The 20,096-nt window shown below is 37.5% G+C and overlaps 2 protein-coding genes and 1 pseudogene across 4 annotated transcripts; 2 read left to right on the forward strand and 1 right to left on the reverse strand.

Annotated features, from left to right (window-relative positions):
• Nucleotides 1-6,175: 6,175 nt before the first annotated feature.
• LOC147869631 (zinc finger CCCH domain-containing protein 30 pseudogene) lies at nucleotides 6,176-10,171 on the forward strand (annotated as a pseudogene). Its single transcript, XR_015531049.1, has 2 exons — nucleotides 6,176-6,805; nucleotides 7,264-10,171. The product of XR_015531049.1 is annotated as a zinc finger CCCH domain-containing protein 30 pseudogene (transcript).
• A 1,437-nt stretch (nucleotides 10,172-11,608) lies between these two features.
• LOC147869632 (F-box/LRR-repeat protein 16-like) lies at nucleotides 11,609-14,647 on the reverse strand. 2 transcript variants are annotated; one of them, XM_087331541.1, is made up of 2 exons: nucleotides 14,437-14,647; nucleotides 11,609-13,397 (listed from the first exon to the last, which is right to left on the reverse strand). In XM_087331541.1, exon 2 carries the CDS (start codon nucleotides 13,382-13,384, stop codon nucleotides 11,705-11,707), a length of 1,680 nt encoding a protein of 559 aa, XP_087187667.1. In that variant the 5' UTR covers nucleotides 13,385-13,397; nucleotides 14,437-14,647; the 3' UTR covers nucleotides 11,609-11,704. The 2 variants fall into 2 exon arrangements, with proteins under 2 accessions (XP_087187667.1, XP_087187663.1); XM_087331537.1 differs by having other exon boundaries at nucleotides 14,512-14,639.
• Nucleotides 14,648-16,653: 2,006 nt separating this feature from the next.
• Nucleotides 16,654-19,696, forward strand: LOC147869633 (pentatricopeptide repeat-containing protein At3g57430, chloroplastic-like). Its single transcript, XM_087331546.1, has one exon. It carries the CDS (start codon nucleotides 16,766-16,768, stop codon nucleotides 19,211-19,213), a length of 2,448 nt encoding a protein of 815 aa, XP_087187672.1. The 5' UTR covers nucleotides 16,654-16,765; the 3' UTR covers nucleotides 19,214-19,696.
• Nucleotides 19,697-20,096: the final 400 nt, after the last annotated feature.

Below are 20,096 nucleotides of genomic sequence, written 5' to 3' on the forward strand. Positions count from 1 at the left end.
ATTTGCATGCCGTGGCCCCTTTATTTTTTGTAAAAACTTGCTTGCACATTTAATGAGGTCAATAAGTTGCAAAATCAAAGTCAAGCGATGTTTTGGGGGGGATTAGCACATATGCTACTTTGCCAAAACATATGCACAAGTATCATGCGAAGTACATCATTAGAAATGAGTGGCACATGTAAAAGTGCAATCAATAGAAATTTGATGCGTTGTTGTATCATGAACATGAAATTGGGAACAATTGTTAGAAGAGCTAATGTTATGTGTTTATTATATTTACTTGGGAAGGGTAATTTCCTAAGGAAATTATTTGGCATTGTTGATCCCCATGTTGGTAATGTGTGATTCCTTGGGATATGTAGACAACAATTGTATTTAAAATAGTTTAAATGAAATGATTTCATGAATAGTAAGAAAATAGGCAATAGGTGGACATGTGAGGAACTTTTGTTTTGATTCTATCACACCTGCACACCAATGGTTAAACATGATTGGTTTGCATTTCATGTCGGATATTTTCGTTATATTGTATGATCACTTTTCCTAGGAATAATGTGTAAACTCATATAAATGAAAAATCAACCTTTTTTTTAATCAGACATGAGTTGGTTATTGCATTTCAAACTCGAGAATGTTGCTCGTTTGTTCTCTTAAATTGTTGCATTTTTGGGGTTATATCACTAAGCACTTAACAATCATTCTGATTCTGGTTGTTGCAAGAATTGATTACTTTTGTCATAGGTGAATTGCTTTATGTTACTTTCTATTGATATGTTTTAGTTGTAGGTTCATGCATAGGTTTCCAAGTTCTTCTCGTACTACTACTACCAAAATACCTCATATTTAACGTTTATAGTCACTATCACATTTTGGAAACGATAAAAACATAGCTACATTGTAATGATGCACCAAGGTATGGAATGCTTTGTCGTAGTGTGTGCATGTGTATCCATCAATCGGCAAATGATTGTAGCAACTCACGAGCATTACATTGTCTCTCTTTATAAAAGAGAAGTATTTGTCGTAAACGCATTGTAACAATACAATGTGTGTTGGATCTACTTTTATATGATCCTTCCATCTATGTTGCAACAATTTTCATTGTGACATTCTCATGCTCATGCCTCATTATCTTAACCTTTTCTTCCAAATCTTAATCATAATAATCAATACATGTAATTTTGTGGATGAGGTTCTATGTGATGCGATATACACATATTATTATGTTATGGTGTGGTGAGAGCATGTGTCATTGACTAGTAATAAATTATGTATGCACTTTAGCATATGTAGAACCAACATGCTTATGGATATACATTGAGCTAATGACATCCCTCAAGTTTCAACCACCACACACACAAGCATAATATGTCCAAAATAAAGATGTACACGAGTATATATAGTAATAAATAATCGCATTCATGTGTGGACACCCGCACATACACAAATGCATGCATGCATTTGCATTTGAAATGTGATAGTTCTAGTGACAATGATTGTTTTACTGAACCACAATAATGATGGATTGCTATGGAATAAGTGATGAACAAGAAAAGGATTCCTCCATCAAGAAGTCAATAAAGGAGCTATCCATCACATATTGTTTGCTTTAGGTTAGTGCTCCAAAAGCTCAAAAGCTAGCACTAGTGTCTTTTACAATTTTAAAACCATAAAGTTAAACTTACTTGTTTTTTTGTACCAATGTATTCCATCTTATCAACAAAAAATATTGCTCAGATTTGATGTAAAACCATGTTTTCTTTTGCATTCGAGGGATGTATCTCTCTTGAATTAAATGACTCGACAAAATTAGGTCTTTTGTTGGAATTTGATCACATTCACAAGTAGGGGTCTTACAAAATACATAAAATATTCACTTTTAAACAAGGTAATATAGATAACTGCTTTCCTTTTCATGTCAAATACAATGATGAATACACATGTGTATATATAGGACATGTCTAAATTCTTGAGATGGGATGTCCTTATGAGATTATGAGGTCAACAAGGTATTAAAAGAACATCGGTGTGATATAATTGTTTTGCTACTACTTTCGGATCATACAAAACCTTGGAGGTGTTTGTTGGCAAATTTATGTTGCGTTGAAATCTTAAACTCTAATAAAACACCTTAATAAATATCCCTAGATTCTCAATATCTAGCAAAAGACATTTCCATTGCAAAGCCATTTTCTTGTAAGTTTTTGAAAACTTAGAGGGCTATTTTGATAAGTATGTAGAAAGGTGGGGGTATTCATGTGTTTATGCCCCAATAATAAATTGGCTATACAATTCTTTACGGTAGAGTTGAAGTCAACATACATAAGGGGATAAATACCTAATGTCGACACTCGAATAAGTTTTACAAGGTTGTATATCAAGACTTAATATTGAGGTAGAGGCATAATGATTTATCATTGTATGTATCTAATCTAAAGTCCCAACAAGGGTTGGCGATGTTCAATACTCATGAAAGAGTAGGTATCAATTGCATCCCACTTTATAGGCTTAAAAGCCTTGATGCTTTGCAAGATAGATTTCTTCCCCCGCCCCCTCAAAACATCAAATGGGCAATGATCATGCATATAACATTTCTGAGTGATGTGATTTTGTCTTTAGATTTACCGGTTAAATTTATACCACTATTTCGAGCAATTATCAAAGAAAATGGTTTATATCACTATTCATCAATTTTATTGACTTTCGAAGTTTTCTTCGTCATGTGGCCACCTTTGCTTACGTAACCAATACAAATATTTTATATACCCAAATTGATGAAATGGAATCTACACCTATAAGTTGTAACATACATCATGATACACAAACTATATGACGTAAAACTCATCAACATTTGGAAGAAGCTAGCAACTTTATACCATTGATTTTGAGTCCATTGTCTTAAATATTGAGATGATAGCATAACTGCAAGCATCCGACTCTTTAGGCTCACAAAGGTTTAAGAGAACATACATAACATAAATCATTAGTCAATGCTCACGAGATGGTCATGTATCTATTATACCCCACTTTTATTATGTCTATATCCTAATTTTCTAAGGCAGGCAAAGATCTCGTTTTGCATTTTTGCATCAAGAAGGGGGAGAACCATGAGTATAAGATAAATGAGAATAATGCAAGAACACTTTGATTTTAAAAGGTAACTTTAGGTTCAACTCATTAAGTTTCTCTAATTGGGTTTTGCTATGTAGAATAAACCTCAATCAACCTTTTACACCCTAATAGCTTTTCACTTTCTTTGTCTAAGAATTGTTCTCAATAACATGACAAATGCACATTGTTTATGTAACCTAGGAGGCATGGAAGTATGGGGTGGATTACCACTAAAGGTTATAAAATGTGAGGTATATAAAATTTGTATCACCTAATGCCTTGTGTTTTTTAGATTTAGGGGGACAATGATCATCAACTCTATGATGCAAAGCCTATGAATTTTTTCAAAAAGGGTAAAGAATTTATCTCGTTTTTTAGAACGCAAAAAAAATCATGAATTTAGGATCCAATAGTAGCTAGTAGCACGAGGTTAATAGCGAAAAACACCATCTTAAGATGTTCATTTTGATCGAAGGAAATCATTAGAGAAATAAATTGCATGCAATAAATGTTAAGCCAAGTGATGAGAATAGGGTCGCGAACAACTAACACCTTGTAAAGTCATATATTGTAGCTATTCGGAAAAAGAAAAAGACTACATTGAAACTTTAACCAACCATCAAGACACACTAGCTAAGAATGCCCCCCATGCCCCACCCCAAACCAACACGAGAAATGCAATTGGTAATGCCATGTCAATCAATAATGGGCACATATGCCCATACAATAAGCTCAATAAAGTGAAAACCATTGACACCAAAATCATATTCATTTTGTCCACACGGGATGCCTTAGAAACAAATTATTCTCCACCCCAATTTTGGTGCAACCGATGGTTTTATTTTCACCATGCGAACCCTTAAATTTAAATTCTAACTTCAAGTGTATTTAAAGAAACCGCGAAGCCTCGGTGAGGATGTCTTAGTGGGCATTTGTAAACTTCTTAACAAGCTTCTACTTTGTGACTTGACAAATAAACGAGTATTATTCATTTATTTTTATGATGTTGCATTAAGACATCTAATACAAATAGAGAGTATGGTGCTCAACTCTCATGATCCATACCCACCATTTGTCCATGCATACTTGCTCAATACCATTTAAAACCCATTAAAAACTATTTATATGCTCGAGATATTACCTATACATGCATATGGGTTGTGAAAATATATATTCTTCTTGATGGAGATAGTTGGGAATATTCATTCAAGTTAAAATGCTACAGTTTTGTAAACACGTAGGTGAATAGTTTTTTTGCAATTTGAAAAGCGTAAGGTGCGAATAGCAAGGTAGGCATGTCTTCAATGGAGTACTTCACATGGTTGCTTCTAAACTCAATCACAAGTTTGCCCAAGTAAAGAACATTGTTTGTGCGACATAGACAAGACCATGCAAACTGACAGTGTTGGATGACAAATTTGTTTCATGGGGTGGACTGATGCTTTCAATTATCCTTTTTGAGCCATAGCATGAATTCAAACTATGGATAATAAAGGAAAACGAGAACAATCATAGTAACACGATCACCTAAGGCATAATGTACAAGCCTTGCTATTACAATTTACATGTTGAAAGGAGTGATTATGAACACACATGTATAGTATAAATAAAACATAATATGTACAACACAGTTCTTCGTAGATATGTCGACTGATGAGGAATATATACATGAATAACGGTCTCCGAGCGCATGGGCAAACCACGCCTTTTTTACGATAAGCCTCGGAGTGAAGAACCTCCATTGACATGGCTTTATAAAATTCACTTGTCTACGAGTAGGCAACATATGTGTATTTCGACTGGCCAAGAACATGAATATGAAACCTGGTAAAGAAGGGAGCGTAAAAAATATACTTACATACATGCATACATATGTATATACATACACACACATACACACACACACACACACACACACACACACACACACACACACACACACACACACATATATGTACATACATACAATAACTATATACATACATGCATGCATACAATAACTTGTACAAACATACATACGATAAATAAGTATATATGTACATAAAACATGCTTGAACCTCCAATTTGTCATTACATGTAATGAATAGCAAAAGGCTGGGGGGGGGGGGGGGGGGAAGAGATTGTGCGCTTCAGAATCTAAAAAGATGATGAAAGAAAGAATAAGATAACAAAAAAAGGAACCGCCCACCCGGCGGGCAGGCAGGGGTGGGGGGGTTTGCTTTGTTGTTATTATTATTATTATTATTATCCACATTATGTTATTATTATTATTATTATTGGTGTCTTTTCAGTGGAGAGCGACAAAAAATGGAATCGAAGCGAAAGACATACGAATAACCAACCAACCATACTTCTCAATTTATGTTTAAAAAAGAAGAAGAAGAAGAAGAAGAAGCAGAGCACAAAATGTTATATTGTAACCGAATGAATTATGGTAAAATATGACATTCCAATCGCGAGAGAGAGAGAGAGAAAGAAGAAGAAGAAGAAGAAGAAGAAGAAATAGAAGCAATATGTAAAGAAATGAGGAAGTAAATGGTGTTGTAGTAGTAGACTGTGTTGTTTTTGTTCCTTTTGAGGGAAGGGCAGCAAAATGACCTCCGTCCGTCCGCGAGAATTGACGGCAGAGGCGGATGATGACCCCACGTGGAGGTAAACGATTGGCCGCCTCCTCCTCCTCCTCCTCCTCTTCCGTCCGCCCGTCCGCGAGTATTGACGGCAGAGGCTGACCATGCCACGTGGAGGTAAACGATTGGCCGCCTCCTCCATTCTTTTTGCCTTGCCCTTTTTGGCACGATTCGTTTTATTATTATTATTATTGTTGTTGTTGTTGTTAATTGTGTTCTCTTGAGAGATTTTTGGGATATTTTTTTAGTTATTTATTTATTTTGGTTATATATAATTGTAATATATTTTATATATTACTCGCAGTTTTCTGACGCTCGCTTGGAGTGGCGTTTAAACTGAGGAGAAGCCGCCATCGCCGCCATCGCTACCCGAAGGAAGAAGAAACAGAAGAAGAAGAAGAGAGAAGAGAGAAGAGAGAAGAGAGAAGAGAGAAGAAGAAGAAGAAGAAGAGAGAAGAGGAGAGAAGGAGACTGCAGAAGAGAGAAGAGGAAAGAAAGCGACGAACACCTGGTGTTCCCCGAAACTGAAGACGAAGATGAAGACGACTAAAGTTGCAGACAACTGAAGAAGAAGAGGGATGAAGTAGCAGAAGACCGGAGAAGAAGAAGAAGAAGAAGAAGAAGAAAAAGGATGAACTAGCAGTAAACTGAAGAAAGAGATTACTAAAATAGCAAGCAGGAGGAGGAAGAGGAAGAAGAAACTTAAGTAGCGGAAAACAGAAAGAAAAAGAAGCAGAAGAAGACACGGGACAAAACAAAGACAACAGAGAAAATAAAACAATTACAAACTACGGAAGAACTCAACAAGTAGAAGACGACGCCGAAGGAGAAAGATGCAGGATAATGGTCTGAAGTAGATGAATCTAAGAAAGAAGAGAACATCTGGAACGTCCTGATACAGAGACATGCTAGGTTTTTCAGAAGAAGAAGAAGAAGTGACAAGGTAGTTTTTTTCCAAAGAAAAAGAAGCTAAAACTCCTCCATAGCCACAATTTCTTGTTCTACTGGAAGTTGTACTGGTCACTTCACTTCTTTGAACGGATTATTGCAGACTAAACCTTCTCCAGGTTAGTTATCTATCTCTCATGGTCGCATCTCTGCCATTCTCCTGTTACTGCATCATGTCTATGACATCTGTGCTGTTTTTTCTTTTTTCGTTCTCAAGCACATTTCTCCACTTTCGATGGCATAATTCTGTCCGTCTCGTCTCTCTTACCTTTTCTTTTGCTGTTTCAATCCTCCAGGATTCCAACTCAAAAAAATTTTCATTCATACCTTCTCTGCTTTGCCAAAGTTTTTTGCCTCCCTTCCTGCCTCTTCCTTACACATTTCTTTTTTCATCTCAAAGAAGCTTTACCATGGATTAGCCCTGCAACTTTTTCCAGCATATATGAACTTTGCATCACTCAGTGGTAAACCACACCGCAATATTCATTGTTTTCATTCTTTATTCTTCCGAATAGAAAAAAACTCACATGCGTATATTCTTTTTCAAGAAGTTTTCTTGCTTTTTGTTGTTTCCCAGCAAGCTGGCGATTATAAACCTGGAACCATGGAAAGGAAATGGTGGGATGTGTGGAGGCCACGGAAATTCCGAAGGAAAAGTACCCTCTCTCACTGAAAGTGAGTCTTCTTCAAAAAAGGGGTCAACTTCTGATGCTTCTCAGGACTCTTCTTTCCTCTTACTTGAGCTAGCCTCTAAAAACGACCTGGAGAAATTCCGAAAATTTGTTGAGAAAGAAGGTCTTAATAGGATAAACAGTGTAGGAACTTGGTATATTGGAAGGAATGGTTCTAGGGAAATGTGTGTAGAACAAAGAACCCCAGCGATGATTGCAGCCTTGTATGGAAGTCTGGATGTTCTGAAGTATATTGTGAAGGAGGCTTATATGACATACTGTGGAGATATTAACCAAACATGTGGGAATGATGGTACCACAGCTCTGCATTGTGCTGTTGCTGGAGGTTCTACCTTTGCTGTAGAAACCACAAAATTTCTAGTTGAGTCTGGTGCAGATGTGAATGTAATTGATGCTATGGGGAGAACAGCTGCAGACATGATTAATGTTTCATATAGACCTGGGAATGTAAAGAGAAAAGCATTGGAGGAGATTTTGGCAAGAAAGCCAAGTGAAGGTTCTGATGTCTCTTCTGATGAGTGTGAGAGCATTTTTTTGCCATCTGGTGAAGCTTACATTGATGAAGCTGAGTCCTTCTTATCATCATCATCAGCTGTTTGCTGTGCCTTTGGAGGATCCATGTCATGCTCTTCATCTTCAACATCTCCAAAGTCCCCTCTACTGTCTGGGTCAAAGTTGCTTGGGGATGGAAACGAGAAGGCTAAAGGGTATCCTACTGATCCATCTCTTCCAGATATTAAGAACAGCATTTATACCACCGATGAATTCAGAATGTACACTTTCAAAGTTCGCCCTTGCTCAAGGGCATACTCACATGATTGGACAGAATGTCCTTTTGTTCATCCAGGTGAAAATGCACGTCGAAGGGATCCTAGAAGATACCATTATAGCTGTGTTCCTTGTCCAGAGTTTCGAAAAGGTGCATGCAGAAGAGGTGATTCATGTGAATATGCACATGGGGTGTTTGAATGTTGGTTGCATCCTGCTCAATATCGAACACGCCTATGCAAAGATGGTATTGATTGCAACCGAAGAGTTTGCTTCTTTGCTCATACCCCAGAAGAGCTTCGTCCCCTCTATGTTTCCACTGGCTCAGCCGTGCCTTCTCCGAGGTCTTCTGGATGTATGGATATGTCTTGTATGAGCCCGCCTCTTACACCAGCATGCAGTTTTCCATATTCTCCTTCGTATCATGTCCAAAATACAATACAAGGATGTCTTGGGACACCACCTATGTCTCCACAATCGGTATCTGCGAATTGCTCTTTGGCCGGGACTTTGTCATTATCTCAACAAAGTATGCCCAGCCTACATCTTCCAGGGCCCAATCTTCAGGCAAGCAGGTTGAGAAGTGCGTTGCATGCCCGAGACACCCGATTGAATGATTTTGAATGTGAGCTTTTGGGGGACTTTCAACAATCCTTATCAGTTCAGTCCCTCTCAGCTCAAGCACGATTAAATGCTGCAGTAGCAGTTTCTACGAATGGAAACCCATCTCTACAGTCTGGAAAGTATAGGAGTTTAGGGCTTACACTGCCTCCTACCAATCTTGATGATTTGTTTGCATCGGAGAGTGTTTGTTCACCTAACTCTCTTAACCTTGAATTGATGTCACTTCCACAGCTCGAAGCCCAGATGCAATCTTCCCCAACCCAATATCAAAGCCATTTTCTATCTCGACAAACTTCCCTCCAAAGACAGCTTAGTGCCCAACAACAGGCTGGCCTGGAAGCTCAATTCCAATCCACTATTCTTCAATCACCAAAGCAACACCCGTCATTTAGTCTTGGTCCACTTTGTCACATGGATATGGAAAGGCGAGAAGCTCCTCTATCTGCAAGATCTGTATTTGCACAACATGATCGACAATCACAGGACCTTGAAGGTGATTTGCTATGGTCTGATTGGGGTTCTCCCACTGGAAAACCAGAATGGAGTGTTCATGGGAATGAGTTTCCTAAACTAAGAAGGCCACCTTCCAGTCTGAAAGGTTCTGATGATTCAGATTTAACATGGGCACATAGATCAGTGAAAGGAGAGCTGTTGGATGGATGTGGTGTTGCATCTTCTACTGCTGGTGTTAATGATGGTGCTACTGGTGTAGAGAGAGTGAATGTTGATGTGTCCCTTATTGGGTCATGGATTGATAAATTTCACCTTGACGATCACATCGTGGCATGAGTTAATGTAGGAATTATTCCTTGCCTCTACATTTTTACATTTGTTCTATTTCTTTGTTTGAAAGAGTTACACAGCGTGTAATAGCACGATAGCAGGGGGCCACACCCAACTCAGTTCATGATGTATACTTACCTAGGTTAGTTGCCGATCCATGTGGAGTGGACAGCAGACTTCAAAGAGGTCAGTGCAAAAACTCAAATGTTTTATTGCCAAAATGGGTTTCCTTTACATCAACAGGTTCAAACGTGAGTTCCAACATCAAGGTTTTTGTTTTTGTTCATTCAAAAGGGAGTGAATTGTGTATCTTATCCAAATGGAAGGTTGTATTTCTCCAAATTTGCAAGTTCATGGAGAAATGAACTTTGGCTTTTTTCAGAAGTTCATTTTGGGTTCTAGATATTCTTCCTTTAGGATATGAGATAGGTATGGGAATTGGCATTGTTACAGTCTACAGAGATTACACTTGTGCATATCTTTGGTTATTTATAGAAGGCGAGGCACTATTTGCATGAGCTTTTTCCTGGATGCAATGGTTCGCTCTTCTTTGAAGCAGCCCATCATACTGTTCATTTTATTATTATGTTTATTATTTATGCCATTGATTTTGCTATACCCTCTGCTTCTAATTAAATGCTACATAAGTTTATGATTCGGATGCTGATACTGGTTCTCTGATGTCGTATTAAACATTACATAGTTGTTCCATAAGCGTGAAAATAGATATTCGTTACAAACATGTTTTATGCTAGAGAATACAAGAAATGTGCTTTTGTTTTTGTTTCCATAAACAAGAAAATCTGCTTGACTATTTAATAATTCCTTTAGCATCAGAGGTTTCATCTTTCCATCTGGAAGCTATGTCTCAACCATGGTGCATTAGAGAATTATAACCGGGTGATGTTATATTTTATGCTTCTTGGTTGCAGTAAAGAACATTGCAATAATAGTGTAACCATTGGGAAATATGAATGCATTTTCTGGGAAAAGAGAGCCAGCGGTGCTGCATTGGCAGGGGCTGCATGCTCACCAACTTCATGTCCATTGTTGGAATTTTGAAGCTAAATTTAAGGAGGTGCTGAGAATTATGCCTTGTGCTTCATGCTAGGCCCATTACAAAAGGGACGTGTTATCCTGTTTCTGGTATTCAAGGAGACATAGTATACATATTCTCCGTTTCTACTCCAATATCCGGCCAAAACTAGCTTGCATATGGAAGCAAAATTTGGCTCTTGCATGAAAAGAAAACTTGGGGAGACTAATACCCATTCAATTGTAATTATTAATTTTGTCAGTGGTTCCCAATGATGTCTATCTATATTTCCAATGCTCTCAATATTAGATCAAGATTTTCATATATGGTGATTGCTTTCGATGATGGTGGACCTTGAAAACGTTCTATTATCTTATGATTATAATTCTATACAGCACACCCTAACTTCATTGTACAATGCTAGCATGGAATTAACCTGATTATGGTTGTTTGGTGATCTATTTGTCTATTCAAGCATATTTCTGCATTCTGCACCTCTTATACTGCAGCATCAAATTGTCACTTCACTTCAATTGATTTAATTCTTCAACAGATGTGCATTATTTTTGTGCACGATAAGACAAGTTAGTATAGATCTTTCATTTTGTTGCTAATACAAGTTAATCAAAATTCAAAGCATTAAAATAGTAAATAAAATTCATTATTATATGTAGTGTGTTTCAGAGTTACATAATAACAAAAGTAAGGTGTTTGCAACTCGAGAGGCATTTTATTGAATGAGAGTTATATTTGGACCAAATCTTGTGAGACACCAGGTGAACTATTACTATATGATATGCATTAAACGATAATAAAAAAACATTACTACATAATAATCTTTTCACTTTTATGGTATCTAACAATTTGACCATTCTATAATAGTTAAGAGTAGTCAATTGGATTATTAAATATACCAATTTGTGCACCAATATTTTATGGACTGAAACTATTTGATGTGACTTGACCTTCTAATACTCTACATTCTAAGCTTCTAATGCAAGACCCCTGCCCTTCAATCATTGAAGTAAAGAACACATAACAAGAGGTTCATCCTTTCTTGACATCCCACTAGCATATACAAACTTAAAGTAAAGTTTGGTTACATCTGGAATTAATTATACAAATGGAACTAGTGCAAGTTCATCGAACTCCAAATGTACCATGAAAAACTTTCGGTTCAACTCCTTAATGACGTTTGATCCACTGAAGCGATAGCTCATCTGTACAAATCGGAACCATGTGCATGCTTCGGATATGGCAATAACCCCTTGCCCTTCTACATATTTACAATATGCAATATTCAAGCTTCTTAATTGGCAACAATGAACGAGGTGCTTGAGTCCATCATCTGTCACCTTTGTAAAAGCTATACTAATGTCAACTAATTTAGTACAACCCAAGGCAATGGTTTGAAGTGCGTCATCATTCACAAAATAGCATTGATCCAGATTTAGAGACTCCAAAACTGAAAAATCAGCGATAATCTCTACATCTGTGATCATTTCACATTTAACCAAAGTCAACTTCTTCAAGTGTTTTACGTTATCTGCTACAACCATGAGGCTAAAATCATCAACATTAGTGAAGCTCAAGTTTAAAGCTTGTAGATTCTTACAGAATGCAATGGAACAAAATCCATTCCGTGACAAACTGATGCATCTCCTCAAATCAAGAAACTCGAGCTTGCAGCTACATTCCATGAGTCTCTGAAACTCAATATCTTGGAATCCCTTTCCAGAGTCGAGTGCAAGAGATTTTAATGATCGGCAATCCATAAGGCCATGTAGTGCCAATCCAGTCAGTCCAATAGCATTTATATGTAATTTCTCCAGCTTTTGGCATCTTTGGATGACCCTAACAATTGTTGCTTCCTTAGGATGGTCATATTGGCTCCGAAAGACCAATTCCTTTATGTTTTTGTTTGCTTCTACTACCGCAATTACCATTTCATCAAGATCAATTGGTGCACGTGTAGCACCCAACTCCACTCTTAGACAAGTTAGTGTGGAACATTTGGCCATGCACCACAGATCCATTGTTCGGGCTTTCAATGAAAGCTCTTGTATGAGTGGGCATCCAGTGGATATAGATTTCAAGGCATATCCGACCTCAAGACTGAAAAACTCGAGGCAAACCTTGAGCAATGAAGGACAATCACTCCCGATGATACCTAAACCTTCTGAAGTAAATCCAAATTTCCCTTTTAAAGTGATCTCTTGCATATTGTTCAACTTGCAAATGGCTTTAAGAGATGCATCTCCAAGATTTAAACAATCCTCAAGTGAAACCACTCGCAAGCATGGACAGCCTTTAGTGATATCCACAATAGCATCATCTGATATATTTTCCAGAGATGATAAGACAATTTTATGGAGAAAAGCACAATGGGATGCAACACTGCGTAATCCCACATTAGAGATTTTCTTTTGTGGGCTATCTGGATGTCCAATGAGAAGAGTTTGAATGCCATGGAGAAGATGGGATGCCAAGAGAAGATCTGAATCTGTAATCTCATCACAACATCGAGAGGCATCAAGCTCTTTGATGCATGAGAACCTCGTCAAAAGGCCACACAGGCTTCGAGATTTGATGAATATATATTGTGTCCTTGTGATCATAACTTTGTTCCATAGATGACATACAAGTGAAGCTGCGAGACGATCTTGAGGGCTGCTGATGAATGAGAAAATGTGATACATCAAATTGAAATCACTCATGACAGGAGAGGAAAAATGGAAACCTGAATACGACACACTTTCTGCCATAGCTACAATGGTGAATGATGGTGGGAACATAAATAAAATACACCTGGAAAATGTTCTCTTATGTAAGTCAAACTTCTTGAAAGGTTGATATAATCTTCTATGAAACCAACATGAACCCTCGATATGGGCAAAGAAACCATCAAAAGACACAGATTCCAGTTCATTTTGATCACAATATGCTATAGCTATTATACATACTAGATAGATGATAGCATGTTAATCAAAACCCTAGGAAAGGATAAGCAAAACCAAACCTTGGCTAGAAAAGACATCATAGGACACAAATTCTCTTCATTTTGAAAAACGTATTGCACTATGTATTCAAATTATCTCAACAAACTTAAAAAGAATGAGGAAACGTTGGTTATAGAAAGAAAGACACTGTAGGACACAAATTCTACTTCATTTACAAGCAACAGAAATATTCATAGCTACTACACATACTACAAACCATAGGAAAACTTTCACAAGATACAAACGATGCTTCATCTTGAAAGAAACAAACACATCGATTGCTATTATACATGCTAGGCAGAAAAGTGAAAATTTTATCTCTATACCCTATAGAAGGACTATAAAAAATACCTTCAGCAAAGAAACCATCACATGAAACAACTCACTTTGAAGCAATAGTATGTAAGCTTTTATGCATATAGACAGACATCATAATCTGATCAAATGATCTCAAAACTCTAGGATGGGCAAAAACCACAGACACAAATTCTCCTAGATATTGTACATACTAGATAGCATACTGTGATCAAATGATTTCAAAATCCTGGACAAAAATGGGGAAACCATAGCCAAAACAAAGAAACCATCAGCGAACATAAATTCTACTTCATTTTGAAGCTATTGAAGCATCAATAGCTATTGTGTGTGTGTGTATTTATATCCAAAATAAATACTTAAATCACATGATCCGGAAAATACGAGCAAAAACCCTAGCCGGAATATCACATATAGTTCCTATCAAAACCCGAGTAAATTTTTAAAAACGAATGAGAAAACCACAGCCAGGAATCATTCATCGAAGTACAGAAAACAATCAAATTTAACCAGAGAAACAGAGGTACCCATACCGATCGGTACATATAACAAAGCGTTTACTTTTGAATCACAGAGAAAGAGGAAGGCTTTAAAAACACGGGGCTCACCTCTGCAGACGATATCCGCCCAAGATCCCAAAAAAACAAACCTTTGAGTTTCTTTAAATTGCGAAGGACCCAGTTCATAAAAACATTCGATAGATGAAAAAAAAAGAGAGACTATGATTTCTTTAGAAGCAAGAGGAGTTGTTTTTTGGAGATTTTTCCGAAGGTAGTCACATTTTATGACATTGTTTGGGCCACACAATTAAGTTTCCTCATACTCATCCTTTCGGCAAATTATACTTATGATTTGGGGACCATGGGTTCGAGATTGTGCTTGTAGAGTGTTCAATGTCTGCATTTTTGAATTGGTGTGGCTACTTGTAGGCCGGTGCCAAATCTTTTATTCTAACATTCGAGTTTGTGTTTGTCAATGGCAGGGTTTGAGCTTATGGTGTTACTGGGTTTTTGGCTACTATATTATGGTTTTGGGACCTGGGTTCAAGTTTGTGTTAATATTCACATACACATTTGATCTTTATACCACGATCCTTTTCCTAACTCAATTGCTAAGTGGTGGCTATATAGGGATGTGCAACTATATTGTTAAAGTTTACAAGCTCGACATCGTCATCATCAAGGTTTGCTTTGTAGGAAAGTCAAGTTGTTTCAAACAAACTCCTCAGTAGTTTCGAAAATACTTTCAAGTAGTTCTATACTTTTCTGGATCCATTGTGATGACCTCGATAGCTTCCAATTGGTGGACATAGTCAAACTTGTTGCTTGATGGTAGATATATTTGAAAAAGTGTTTAGGGCAAACATTCAAGAGAATAGTCAACCTACGCCCCCTTGATCCATCAACTGTGAGAGTGTGAGGGAAAATCAAGATCATTGTTTCCTTAATTTATGACATAATTAAGCTTGAAGGGACATGTTGAGATAACAAAGCACAACTAGACAATGTAAACCTCATGTTTGAACACGCACTCCTCGGGACATGCATGGCTTAAAAAGTCCACTATTGATAATGAATGGAAGATGCCTTTGGATTAATGAAATGAATATGCTAGATATCCCACTCACTCTTCATTGCTAGACTGATCCTAAGGCATATACATGTATATTCTTACGATTCCAATCATGCATGCATATGTTGAGCACAAATGCATGGATGTTGGAGAGGAGGGTTGCTATATTACATGGGCAATCTCCTTGTTTGTGACATTTTCCATGTCTACTGACTCCTCAAAATTGATCCAATGGTTTCATAAAGACACATGTCAAACAAACATCGCAACAAAAGTATGTACCTTTATCACACAACCTTTTGTCCCAATACGTAAAATGTTTCTTCAAATCATATACTAAGAAGTGGGTTGTTCCGGCTCATTATTTTTCAAATAAGAAAGAAAGAAAGAACTAATTATACATCATTGATGAATTACAAGTTTGTTTGACTTTAGCAACATGGTTTATTGGGGGTTTATGTTTATGGGAAAGATTGTTAGGAAGAAAATGCTACTACATTATGGAGGGGTTGAAAGATGCGAAGGAGCTTGTTTTGGTAGAAAAATTGTTTCAATACCAAGAAAAGAGGTGGACAACTTATAGTTTCACTAACATTGACCTGCATTTGGTAGTATCCTTATCTATGGTCAATAGGACCAGAAGAAGGGTTAGTTGTGTTGCCGTTGACAAAGTGATCTAAAAAACACTCAAAAACTAAACGCTAAGTTAAGGAGTCAAGTTGGAACAATAAACGCAGTGTGAAAACACAACCCATAGAAGAGGATGGGGTTAGTAATTTGATTAAGAATGATAATCGTCATTAGTGGAAGATTAACTTAAAATGGTTGGTGTAATTAAGTCACGTTGCACCAAACAAAACAAAGGCGAGTTAGATGCGAGTGTAGAAAAGAATTATCAGTTTGGAAAATCAGGACTCAGGAGGAATAAACTGAAAGCAGCCTATGAAGCATCCCCCCTTTTTAGAGCCATGGTACTTGGAGAGAGGTCAGAACATCCCTTAGCACATCTAATGGTCAGTCTACTAAGGATATTCGAGGAAACAACAAGAACTGGGTGGCGTGCAGGGAAATAAAGATTTTTTCTATACATACATACATACATACATGTATATGTATATATATGTATGTATGTATGTATGTATAACATACTTACTCAGGCACATAGTGAGACTGAGAGAGAGAGAGGCAGAGGTTCTTTAGCATTGGATAGCCTCAAATCAAGGTCAATCATGCCAGCGATCGGTCAAGACATGCCGATGAGAGAAACATGAAAAACATATAGAGGAAGATATGGGCAATGAAGAATTCAATCTTATGACCTTACTCAAGGCTTGTGCAAAGAAGAAAGACCTTCATGAAGGTATTAGACTACATGCTTATATTAAAAAATTGGGTTTGCTTGAGACTAGTCCTTATATAGCTAGTACCCTAATAAGTGTGTATGCTAGATGTGGAAAGCTCGAGAAAGCTCATAATCTTCTAGAAGTCCTTCCTTTCCGAGATGTGGTTACTTGGTCAGCGTTGATGGCAGGATATGCTCAATATGGGCATGGTCACATGGCATTGAAGTGTTTCGAAATCATGCGAATAGAAGGTATATCTCCTGATTCAGTGTCCTATGTTTGTGCCTTGAACGCTTGTGGCATCACTGGGTCCATCGAGATTGGAAAGAGTATTCATGAAGAAGTTATGAATTATGCTGAACATTTGACTGATAAAGATGTTGTGCTTGGTACTGCATTGATTGATATGTATGCAAAATGTGGTATGCTTAAAACAGCGCAAAAAGTGCTTGATGAGCTTCCCTTCAGAGACGTGGTTGCGTGGTCGGCATTGATTGTAGGATATGCCCAACATGGCTATGGGCATGAGGCTATAGATTGCTTCAAACAGATGCAGGAAGAGGGTCTGTCTCCAGACACATTCACTTTCAGTTGCATCTTGAAGGCATGTGGTAACACTGGATCTATACATATGGGAATAAGAATCCATGAAGAGATTGTGAATAAGAGGTTCCTGGAGAAGAGTGTTGTGCTTGGCAATGCATTGGTTGATATGTATGCCAAATGTGGCGCTCTTAGAAAAGCGCAAGAGGTATTTGATAAGCTTTGTATACGTGATGTAGTATCATGGAATGCACTCATTTCAGCTTATGCTCAGGATGGCCAAGGTCATGAAGCATTAAACTATTTTGAACGTATGCAAAGCGAGGGTCTCTCTCCAAATCAAGTTACCTTTCTTTCTGTCCTCAATGCATGTGGAACTGTAGGGGCTATAGATAAGGGCATACAAATCCACCAACAATTTTTTAATAGGGACATGTTGGAGAAGGATATAGTGCTTGGCACAGCGTTGGTGGATATGTATGCAAAATGTGGTATGCTTGCAAAAGCACAAGAGCTCATTGAAGAACTACCTCTTCGTAACGTGGTATCTTGGTCAGCACTGATTGCTGGATATTCCCAACAGGAACAAGGCCATGGAGCTTTTGATTGTCTAGAATGGATGAAGAGAGAGGGCCTCTCTCCTAATGCAGTTACTCTTACTTGCATCCTTAAGGCTTGTGCCAACATTGGAGCTATAGACAAGGGCAAACAAATCCATGATGAAGTTGTGAAGGGAGGCTTGTTGGATAAGGATGTTATGATAGGGAATGCTTTGGTGGACATGTATGCTAAATGTGGTCTCCTCAATAAAGCACGACAAGTGCTTGATGATGAACTTTCTATCCGAGATGTAGCCACTTGGAATGCACTTATTTATGGGTATGCTCTCCAAGGCCATGGTCACGAAGCATTAAAGTGTTTGCAACAAATGCAACATGATGGACTCTCCCCCAATTCAATCACATTCTTATGTGTTTTAAGTGCATGTAGTCGCTCAGGGCTATCAAAAGAAGCCCAGACAGTTTTCAACGATATGACTCTAAAGCATGGGATTGCTGCAACTATGGAGCATCATACTTGCATGGTAATAGTCTTTGGATGCGTGGGTCTCTTTGAGAATGCCATGTCAGTTATTAAGGTAATGCCATCTTCAGATTACTCTGAAGTTTGGCTTGCACTGCTAGGTGCTTGTAGAAAATGGGGGAATCTGGAGTTCGGAAGAGTGGCTTTTGATCAGGTAGTACAACTTGATAATACTTGTACTCAAGCTTATGTCCATATGGCTAATATCTTTGCATCTGCTGGTATGCAAGAGGATGCTGAAAGGCTTGAAATGTTGAGACTGAAATATGGTGCTAATGACAAGAAGAAGAAGAAGAAGAAGCAAGGGAAGAAAAGCATGTGGGCTGATGCAAATGGAATTGTGCATTCATTCTCTTTTGGGGATACAAAGCATTCTCAAATGAAAGGTATTTATGCAAAGCTAAATACAATTGCCTTAAAAGTATCCCAAGGATGTTCGTCCAATGCTGATTGGGTGTCAAATCATATCATGGATGTAAAAAGGAAGGATGTTCTATGTGGGCACAGTGATAAGCTAGCCATAGCTTGTGCTCTTCTCAATACTTATCAAGGGGAATCTATACATATTGTCAATAATATGCATCTTTGTGAGCATTGCCATATCTCGATATCACTTATATCGAGAATGGAGAAGCGAAAGATTGTAGTTAGAGGTCTGAACGAGCTTCATGTTTTTGAAGATGGTGAATGTGCTTGTGGTGGATTAATGTGGAATGGCCCAGGAGTTCATCTTCCTTCCCTTTGTTTCTTTGAAAGTCAAAGATCATAGTGTTCAGGCTTTGGACCATACACGTTGGAACCATGAAAGATGAATGAACCGTGTAAATCTTTCTTCTTGTGGGCAAGCAAAGAACTCTAGAATGCTAAAACTCTAAACCTATGTCCAGTACTATGGTTGCCTGTATAGCACACTAACCATATCGCTGATAACACTCTCAAAACATTGCCTTACCAAAAAGATGTTTCATCTTCAGGGTAAAAATGAAATTGCAAGGATTATACACACAGGAGTATGCTAATCCATTTGACAATGGCGATCTCATGGAACTAATCTGGTTAACTTATGTCCCAGCGAGATCACATGGAAGAAAAACTGTTCTCCATCTAGCACAAGAATTATATAATTGTGAAACATTTTATATGTGAAACCAAATGCTCCATCGTGAGGGATAATAAATTGAAATGGCATGTTGAAACACATGCGCACACATAATATGCACCTCCAAAATATATCTGCAACATTTTAAATACAGTCTTCTTTGTTAAACCTCTGACCATGGTTGGAAACCGCTGACAAATATGAAGGGTTGGTTGTAATACTACCTTTTGAGAGTTTCCAAAAGTAGTTCCACAGTTACGGTGAACAAAAACTTAGGATAAGCTCTTGAAATATCATAAAAAAGGATCTTTGAAGATTCTGAACGTAGAGAAAAAATTATGATTATATCCCCAAGAAGAGAAAACGTTTAGTTTTGCATTTCAGCTTAGTTGAAATTCATTTTGTAGAGACCATATAGCTAGAAAATATTTCTTAATGGGGACAATAGTGCTAGAAATATCATTCAAAGAAGTTATTAAGATGTATTGTTTGTAATGAGATTAAGATTTTGGATTCGCAATTTGTTCCTGGATAGAAATAATCTTACTAGTCT

Source organism: Azolla caroliniana, unplaced genomic scaffold (assembly GCF_043228905.1).
Source record: "Azolla caroliniana isolate FFs.n. ecotype wild unplaced genomic scaffold, voAzoCaro1.0.p SCAF_1, whole genome shotgun sequence".
Taxonomy (NCBI): Eukaryota; Viridiplantae; Streptophyta; class Polypodiopsida; order Salviniales; family Salviniaceae; genus Azolla; species Azolla caroliniana.

Excerpts from the sequence above, each read along its gene's own strand:
- LOC147869632 (XM_087331541.1), bottom strand. The coding sequence starts at position 13,384 with ATGTTCCCACCATCATTCACCATTGTAGCTATGGCAGAAAGTGTGTCG.
- LOC147869633 (XM_087331546.1), top strand. The coding sequence starts at position 16,766 with ATGGGCAATGAAGAATTCAATCTTATGACCTTACTCAAGGCTTGTGCA.